General features: G+C 36.2%; 1 protein-coding gene across 2 annotated transcripts; it reads left to right on the top strand.

Annotated features, from left to right (window-relative positions):
* The first annotated feature begins 4,746 nt into the window (after positions 1-4,746).
* On the top strand, positions 4,747-9,281 carry LOC142549197 (putative apyrase 7). Of its 2 annotated transcripts, none has more exons than XM_075658024.1 (3): positions 4,747-4,946; positions 5,612-7,725; positions 8,335-9,281. In XM_075658024.1, exons 2-3 carry the CDS (start codon positions 5,751-5,753, stop codon positions 8,637-8,639), a joined length of 2,280 nt encoding a protein of 759 aa, XP_075514139.1. In that variant the 5' UTR covers positions 4,747-4,946; positions 5,612-5,750; the 3' UTR covers positions 8,640-9,281. The 2 variants fall into 2 exon arrangements, with proteins under 2 accessions (XP_075514139.1, XP_075514140.1); XM_075658025.1 differs by lacking the exon at positions 4,747-4,946 and adding an exon at positions 4,956-5,214.
* The last annotated feature ends 637 nt before the right edge of the window (positions 9,282-9,918 follow it).

The following is a 9,918-nucleotide window of genomic DNA, read 5'->3' as shown; positions in this document are numbered from 1 at the left end:
AGGACATTTAGAATTTAAGATTTATCAAAGTAGCACAGTGGAAGAGTGGATTATTGGGATACTAGAACTAAGTCTAAACTTTATGTTATTAAGAATAAATGAATTTCGAGGACGAAATTCAATTTAAGGGGGGAAGATTGTAACGCCCCGGAAATTTAAAGGGTCACGCGAACCACATGCATATAAATTATTAAATTCTTTGTATTTTAATTAAATGTTTTAATTGCATGAATTAATTATGTTGTGCATAATTGCATGTTAAAAATATATTTTCTACATTGTTGCGTTAAAATATATTTTTAAAGGTTATTCGAGTTGCGATCGAAGAACGGAGACCGAGGGTTGAAAAATAGAAAATATTTTTATTAAATAGTTGTTTTTAATTATTTAAAATAAGGGTGTTGCTTTTTCTTATTTTTGAAAATAAGAGGTTTTTAGGTGATTTATACGTCGGGACTAATTTTTATCGGTGTTGGATTTTCAACCAAAATACGAGCTTCTAAATAGTCCGGCTATTTAATTCACTAACTATTTTTATGAAAACAATTTTATAATTTTATTTAAATCCTAATTAGCACTAGTGGGCTTAATTAGGAGCTTAATAGGCCTTAAGTCTATTTAATAAAATATTTAGCATATAAAACACACTAAAACCCTAAGCTTAGACTCTAGAACTCACGCCACCCTAATTTGTGAAAAGCAAAACTCCTCCCTCGGCGCAGCTAACCCTCGGCCGTGGGAAGCAGCAGTTCTTCTTCGAAAGTTTTAAGGGAAGCTAGCCTCGGTTCTTTCCGTTCTTCGTCGCCATCGGTATTTTGTGCGTATATAACGCAAAGGCACGCCTAAATCTTCTTTATCTCATCCATCATATCATATTATCGATTGGATTAATGTATGCATGAAGAATTTGAAGTTTATTTTTAGAATTTTCGGTTTTCTCATATACATGCTACGAACTAATGATTCTATGTACCAATTCATGCCTCTCAAGTATTTAGGGACTGCCATGGTGTAGGACCGTGACCAGGGAGAGCCGTGCATGTTTAAAAACAACGCACTCCCACGCCTAGGCCATCGAACAATCAAAAGAAAAAGAAGGGAAACGAAAACTGCTTGCACCGGTTGCTGTCACAGGATTGGCAATCGGGTTCATGTTTTAGGGTAATGCTTGGCCTTGGCTTGGGCCAGGACATAGCCAGAGGTCGTCATGAGTCAGGGTGAGGGCTCGGGAAAGAGTCATAGCATGGCTAGGACTCCACCCGAGAACCCTCCACAGATTTGTGCAGGGTTTGCGCTACTTCCAGGCGATGAGGGCTCGATGCGTGGGGCACGGGCTGGGATAGAAGGTTCACTAGGGTCCTAAGTAAGCGTTCATGGGTTGGGTTTGGGTGGTAGAGCATCGGCTGGGCTCACACGATCACAAACATGGAGTCCATGCAAGGTGTGATTCTCGGCCAGAATAGGTGTCACGTGGGGCAGCTTGTTTTTGGATTTGGGTTGGATACCTTGACAAACTTAGAGTACAGTAGGTTAATTTAACATGTTGGGCACGTTCTGGCTCGACATGGTTCAGGGGTAACTCGTAAAAATCAAAAGTTGGCCTGGAGTCGAAGTTTAGGTGTCAAATGAGGGTTTTTAAATAAAGAAAAATTGTAAAATCGTTCTCGGGGGCCGAGTCGTGGTTCATAAAAGCAAAAATAATATAAAAGGACTAAATTTATAATTTAGGAATTTTATATTAAAGTTTGGTATTTTTTCGGGATTAAAATACCGTTAAAACAATTAAGGAAAAATAATTGAAAAAGTCTAACATTTAAGCCAAATAAAAATATGAAAAAATTGACGTAAGCTTAAATAATTATTTGGGACATGTTATAGTCATGAAATCAAGAAAAAAAGTCGAAAACGTAAAATGTCGAGTCCAGGGGTAAAACGGTCTTCTTACACCGGGAAATTAGTAAAGGTCATGGCAGTGCCCTAAATGCTGTTTTTATCTTATTACGAGTATTTTTAAATGCTTATGAAATGTTCTTGATTTATTTATGATTTATTTTAAATGTCCATGAAATTTTATGATTACAAGTTGACATTTAAAATACATGGTGCATGTTTGGTTTCAAAAGAAAATATATTTATGCACGATTTTATTAAGTGATGAAAACATTGATGAAAGTGAAGTAATTGTGACTATGAGGATATGAGGTTATGATTGAGGATAGGCCAAGGTTCAGTTGACGATCCTATGTCGCTGATGTCCCCGCCGCCCAGTACTGTGGTTTCATGTAGATGGTACCATCGACTTTTGAGGATTGAAGAAAGTCACAATTAACGATCTGAATTCAATAAAGGAAAAAATAAGGTTTACGATTATGAAAAAGATTATGTCATGTTATGATTGATGAAAAGGTAAAGGTGAGGTTCATGTTATGCATATCACGAAAATGTTATTTTACGTAAAAGTATTTTCACTGTTGCATGTGTTTATGTATTATTTGTTACAAAGATTTGGTGTATTGAGTCTTTAGACTCACTAGATGTGATGGATGCAGGTGAGGTTGAGGGAGGCCTTGACGGGTGATTGACTGGACTGAAGGTGCACGCAATCCGAGGACCAGCGTTTCTACTGTTTCTGCATTTACGATTTTAGGATTCATGATTGCGTTAAAGATTTTAAGATTTTTTTATATGCTTTGAGAGGTTTTTGAGAGGTTTAGTATGGGCGGCACATTCCAAATTTATTGCTTTTTAGGTTTAGTAAAACATGCGATGATTTTATTTTTATGACTATTGCACTTGATTTTAAAATGCTAGCTAGTGGATGTTCTAGATCATGGGCAAAATATTTTATTAAAATATTTTAATGTGTTGGCCGAATTTTTAAAAAAAAATCTAGTACATTTTAAACAAAATTAACACGAGATTTTTTTAATTTATTAAATTATAAAAGTAAATTTTTTTTTATTTTTACGCAAACTTTAGCGACGGTTTTTAAACTGTCGCGACTTGTAGCGACGTGTTTTTAACCGTCGCTAAATTTAAATAACTTCGTTAATTTAGCGACGGTTTAAAATGGAAGACACCGTCGCTAAAGTAGCGACGGTTTATACTCCGTCGCTAAATTAACGAAGTTATTTAAATTTAGGCGACGGTTAAAAACACGTCGCTACAAGTCGCGACAGTTTAAAAACCGTCGCTAAAGTTTGCGTAAAAATAAAAAAAAATTTACTTTTATAATTTAATAAATTAAAAAAAAAAACTACAATACAACTATGATAAATTGACTGATGATCTTAACTAACACTTAAAAAATTAACCAAAAATTGAAACAAAAAAATGTATCTAAATCGAAATTAAAATCGTATAAGAGAAAAAAAATTTAAGTGTTGTTAAGTTGTGTGGAGGAAACTGGAACGAAAATCGGATATTTATAGACAATTTACGACTTTTAGCGACGGTTTTAAAAAAAATCGTCGCCGATTTGCCGATTTCAAATCAACGACGGTTTATCGTATACCGTCCTTAAAGATAGTGCCGGTTTTATAAACCGTCGCAAAGTTTAATTTAGCGATTGTTTGACCAAAACCGTCGCTAATTTAAAAATTCACACACATTTTTAGCAGCGTGCTTTTAATGCACGCCGTGAATGCATAGGGTATTAACAGCGCACATTATGGCACGCTGCGGATAGTATATAATATTACTTTTCGCTAGCGTGCTTTTAATGCGTGCCATTAAGGTATATGTTATTAACGGCGTGCATTTAAAGCACGCTGCGGAAGCTAATTTAAAAATTCGCATCCATTTTCCGCAGCGTGCTTTTATAATGCATAGGGTATTAACAACGCACATTATTGCACGCTGCGGATAGTATATAATATTACTTTCCGCAGCGTGCTTTTAATGCGCGCCGTTAATGTATATGTTATTAACGGCGCGCATTAAAAGCACGCTGCGGAAAGTATATAATATTTACAACACACATAAATACACGCTGTGGATATTACTTTCCGCAGCGTGCTTTTAATATACGCCGTTAAAAGTACCATTCGCAGCGTGCTTTTATTGCACGCTGTTGATGATGTGCTGCGGAAAATCATTTTTCTTGTAGTGTATATCAGAAGAAGAATAAACGTGTAGGAAAAACATCAATTTTTTACAAATGTTACATGCATCGTCTCAGCTTTAAAAAACTGAGACACACATGTGTCTCTTCTTTTGACTCTCGAGCTTCCGATAAGCTTATCGATGATACGAGAAATGCCTATAAATAGCGGTGATTGAGGGCTCTAAACACACATCATAAGAACAAAATACACCATCTATAGAGAATTGGAGTGCTTAGAAGACTTCCATCATAGGAAAACAGAAAACTTACAAATTATTCGATGGCCGGAAGTAACGCTCGATTCGCTTCTGCATATTATTTATCATGTTCGTTGTTGTGTAGAAACATGAGGTTTTTGAGAATAATTCTAACATTTTATATTTATTTCCAATTTTTTTTTTTTTTGGATACGAGGATTGGTGCATGATTAGATGGAGGATAATTTATCGTAAGAAAATTGATTTTATCAATTGACTAACTACATTTTGTGTTTTCAGGTAATTGATCATTAAGAAAAAATAAGTTTAGTAATTTATTGGTAAATTAATACACAGAGAGATACTGTTTTTTAAAAACCACACATCAGAAATCGTCGTCGTAAGTCGTGTATGTGCGTGCGTCGGCTGCAATGTATAAAATTGAAAGTGACTATCCGATGACTCTCAAATAAGCAACAAATTACTCTTTCCCCACGGAGGTTTAAACTGGGGACTCGGACCTACATTTGTTGGGTTTTGATTTGATTTTTACGCTCGATTAGTTAAATTTTTCAAGAATCTGATCTAAAAGATGGGTTCACTGCAGTCTGTACTCTCTGTTCGAGCACTTTCATGATCTGAAGGTTGTTGAAAATCTTGTCTACCCACATAATTGTTCTCAATTTGGTGACTTTTTTCTTTTGGTAATGTCTGCCGAATCTTGTTGTGGGCGGAGGAGTTTTAAGATCCCGGATTTTGAGATCTCGTTTGGCTTTTACGATTCGGGTGGGGGGCAGAAATTTATTTCGAACTTTATTATGCAAGTGATCTCGGTATGCGGAATCGATTGATGATGCTTGATTAGCTATATGGAATGTGATATCGTTGTATCTTGCAGAGATGGGAATTGAGGTGAAATTGGAATGTGATTGACACTAGTACATAGGATTTATGGATTCATTTTAGACAGTAAAGATTAACGAGAAGCTGTTTTTGATTGAAGTAATAAATTTGGTAGGAAGTGAAGTTTTGTAGAGTACTATGCGTTAACAATTTATCGGGGTCCAAATTCTTTAGATGTTTGATCTTCAATCTAAGTTGAGTAATCTAGCTAGTAGTTATGCTTGTAGAATTTATTGCGACCTAACCTATCTTGTTTGTTTTATGCCAATGTCTCTGCTACATTAAGGTTAAGCTAAAACATTCAACATTCATCGGTGAATGTCATGATGTGTCGTACTTATTCATTCATCTGATAAGTTTTACTTCATCAAATAATGTTGCTCGTCTTTTCATTTTGAATCTGCAGGACATGTTTTTTCCAATTCACCTAGTTCTTCACATTGTATGAATGTGGAACGTCAGTCTGCTAAGTGTTGTACCTTGTGAAAGGATAATCAATTGGGAGGCTGTATGCCATAGCAGGGCCACTTGTAAGTTTTGTAATCATGGTATTCAGTAAATTTGCAGAATTATTTTCCCCAGTAGCAACTCATCCTTCAGCCCCAAAAGCGTCTAATATTCCATATAAACAAACTGGATTACCGCCTATTCATGGTTCTATACAAGGTCCGAATTTTCCCGGCCTAGAAGAAAAGATCAACTTGAGACCATCTTCTTCGCTTCAAGATTTGCCTACTTATAGCCGACTTGATCTAGAAGGTGGTGGTGTTATCCCCGGGTCAGAACAAAGTTTTTTCTTTGGAAAAGATAATTTTGGATCAAGTTTTCTTAAAGAAAAGGCATCACCTGGAATTACATATGGACAGAAAAAGTGGGTGCGAGTTATCTGTGTTCTCTTGTTTTTATTTCTGTTTGCTTGTCTTGCATTTGCCCTGCAATTTCTGTACTCAACTTGGTTTAGTGGGCAATCCAAATTTTATGTTGTTCTTGATTGTGGTAGCACTGGAACTCGTGTTTTTGTATATCAGGCATCTGTTCATCACAAAAAAGATGGCAATCTTCCTATTTTTTTAAAATCATTGCCTGAAGGTCTACAGAGGACCCAGAGTGGGCGAGCTTACGACAGAATGGAAACAGAGCCAGGATTTGACAAATTAGTGCATAATATCTCTGGGTTGCGCAATGCGATCAAACCTCTTATCCAATGGGCTGAGAAGCAAATTCCTAAAAATTCACATAAAACTACTTCTCTCTTTCTTTATGCCACAGCAGGAGTTCGCAGGCTGCCAAATTCAGAATCTGAATGGCTCCTTGGTAATGCTTGGTCGATTCTGGAGAGTTCACATTTTTTGTGCAAAAAGGAGTGGGTTAAAATTATCACGGGCATGGAGGAAGCTTATTATGGATGGATTGCTTTAAATTATCACACTGGTTCCTTAGGATCTATTCCTAAGGAAACATACGGTGCACTTGACTTGGGTGGCTCATCGTTGCAGGTTACATTTGAAGGCGAGCAAGTTAACCATGATGAAACGAGCCTAAAATTGAGCATTGGCTCTGTTAATCATCATCTTAGAGCATACTCTCTTGCCGGATATGGGCTCAATGATGCATTTGACAAATCTGTTGCTCATCGTCTCAATCAACTTCCGCAGATCACTAATGAAGATTTGGCTGGTGGAAATCTTGAAATTAAGCATCCATGTTTGCAGGCTGGTTACAAAGAGCCATACTTATGTTCACGTTGCGCATCTTTTCACCAAAAGGATGGAAGTCCTCCAATCAGTGGTAAAAAACTGAGTAAAGGAGGAAAGGCTGGAGTTCCAGTTCAGCTAGTTGGAGCTCCAAACTGGGAGGAATGTAGTGCACTGGCTAAAGTTGCCGTTAATTTGTCTGAATGGTCAGATCATAGTCCAGGAATTGATTGTGAGCTGCAACCATGTGCACTTGCCAGTAATCTGCCTCGTCCCATTGGTCAGTTCTACGCTATGTCCGGCTTTTATGTGGTTTACCGATTTTTTAACTTGAAGACCGATTTTGCTCTCGACGATGTACTGGAGAAGGGCCGTGAATTTTGTGAAAAATCTTGGGATTTGGCTAGAAACAGTGTTGTTCCTCAGCCTTTTATTGAACAATATTGCTTCAGGGCACCTTATGTCGTTCTCCTTGTGCGAGAAGGATTGCACATTACAGATAGCAATATAATTGTCGATTCTGGAAGTATTACTTGGACACTTGGGGTGGCTTTATATGAAGCTGGGAAGGCATTTCCAATTGGGGGAAAGATTCTTAGTTATGGATTGTTGCGAGTGAAGATGAATCCATATATTTTTTCTGCCATTTTGTTTGCTTCCCTGTGCATCCTGCTATGTGCACTTGCTTGTGTGGGCAGTTGGTGGATGCCCAAATTTTTTCGAAGGTCATATCTCCCACTTTTCAGGCATAATAGTGTACCATCCATGTCGGTTCTCAATATTCCTTCTCCTTTCAGGTTTCAGCGCTGGAGTCCTATCGATACAGGTAGCAATCTTCTTTATATGCATTTTATTATTATCAGTATTAGTTGATGTTACATTTTCTTTTGTGATTCGCATTCGGGGGTTTCCACAACATAGATTTGCGGCCTCAGAATGAACAAGTAGGAACTAATGCCAGCCAAAATGGAAAAATCTTAGGTATATTTAGATATGGTTCTTGTTGTGTAGAGGATACATTTTCTACTTTAGATGTTATGGTATATCTGGAAAATTGGGTCTATTAAAAATTGACGGCATGTTAAAATTTAATTGAATATATTTGGGTTAATCAATATTTTGATAGTACTCGAGTGTATTAAAATTTAGAAATAATAGCTTATTGGCTAAAATATAAAGAAAATATTTTTGGGATTGATAAAAGGTTAAATTTAAAAATACTGATGCATTAAAATGTACTATAATGAAATAATTTGAAAATGGGAAGTAAACTTGTTTTCCATATCTGAATAATGGGAAATACAACCAAGCACAGGCTTAGAAAGTCTCCAAGATTAAATTTGCTTTTATCAATTTGTTTTAGACAATTCTCGTATTTGTATTTAGAGAAGACGTATATACATCATCAGTCTAAGATCTATTGTTGTGTTTTCAGGAGACGGAAGGTTTAAGACATCCCTAAGTCCAACATCTGCAAGTACACAGAAAAGACCATTCGATAATGGACTTGGTTTTGGTGGTGCAACCATGCAGTTCCCCGAATCGTCCTTGTATTCTTCATCTAGTAGTGTTGCACATAGTTATTCGTCAGGCAGCTTAGGACAGATGCAATTTGACAACAATAACCTCAGTTCGTACCGTATTTCCCACAGAAGTCAAATGCATCTCCAGAGTAGAAGATCTCAATCTCGAGAAGATCTTAATTCTTCAACTGTTGAAGCACACGTACCGAAGAGCTAAGGGTTCCGTTGGTTAAAGTAACTATCTTGGATTATCAGCAGCTTCAAGATATGGTTTCAATGGCAGTATAGAAGTTGGCTTCTCAGAACTGGGTTTCACCTTTAAAGAGGCCTCAAATATTGGATGAAACCGTGTTTTGGTAGACAAGATTTCTGATTCTGTAAATACTTCAAGTTCAAGCTTCGCTGACTCGTTCTAACATTGTCACTGAAAATTTGACCGGCGCGACAAGTGCAAAGCGAGTAGTGACAGCATTACTGAGAGCTGCAGCATTGTATACAGATGTTGACTCTGTAGCATGTAGTATAGACGAGGGACAACATTCAGTTTAACTTTAAAATGATTTGTATTCACTTCATTCATCTATGGATTCAGAGTGGAAAGTTGAGATGGTTTATCATTAACAAATTCTGGAAATTGAGACGAAGTTCGGGTATTGCTCCTGTAGAAGTTTTGGAAGGTGAGGCTTCTGTCTGACAAGGTGATACGTTTTTTTTTTTGGTTCTTCAGCTGATGCGAGTAAAAAGATATGTTTCATTTTGTATGAAATATGAGATTATTTATTAGATGAAGTTTATAAATCCTTCTATTTAAATATTCCATGAATCCTTATTATACAAATCATTTTATTGTTTTCTTCAAGTATATTTGCAAGGTTAAAAAACATCTAGTAAATATTTTTATAGAGATTTGATGTAGATATTAGTTTTAATCACTAGGACAGTTATGGTTTCGCATTCGAATTGGCGGGACGTAAATAAAAAATAAAGGTTTTAAGAAAATTTGGTTTTAGGTAGAATGAATACTCGAGTTTGACTCGATTTAAATCTTGTAAGCTCGAGCTCAACTTGAACTGATCAAGTATTTAATTTCAAGTTCGAACTCGACTCGTGAAAATATCGAGTTACTCGAGCTCGTGTTCGAAAATATTGTAGCTTAATTTTAGAATTAAAATTTTGTATTTACATGAACACAAACAATCTTAAATTATATAGATTTTGATGTATTTCCTTGAGTAGAAACAATTAAAGCTTGAACTCGACTCGAACTTTGTCGAAACAAACTCGAGGTGTGTTTTGATCGAGTGTTCATGAGCTATTCATATATATAACATTGACTCGTTTGGGTGTAACCATGAATGCAATGCCCAAATACCTAGGATCATCTTCTTATGTGCACTAATGCTTGTTTAATCTTCGTGATAAGAACTTTAAATTTCTCGACATCAAATGAGAATTTGATCTCCATTTTTAATTAGTTAAAATGATATACAAAAAAC

The sequence above is a fragment of the Primulina tabacum genome, chromosome 6 (genome assembly GCF_025594145.1).
Source record: "Primulina tabacum isolate GXHZ01 chromosome 6, ASM2559414v2, whole genome shotgun sequence".
Classification (NCBI taxonomy): Eukaryota; Viridiplantae; Streptophyta; class Magnoliopsida; order Lamiales; family Gesneriaceae; genus Primulina; species Primulina tabacum.
The sequence above is the reverse complement of the archived record's forward strand: the minus strand, read 5'-3'. Positions and strand labels throughout refer to the sequence as shown.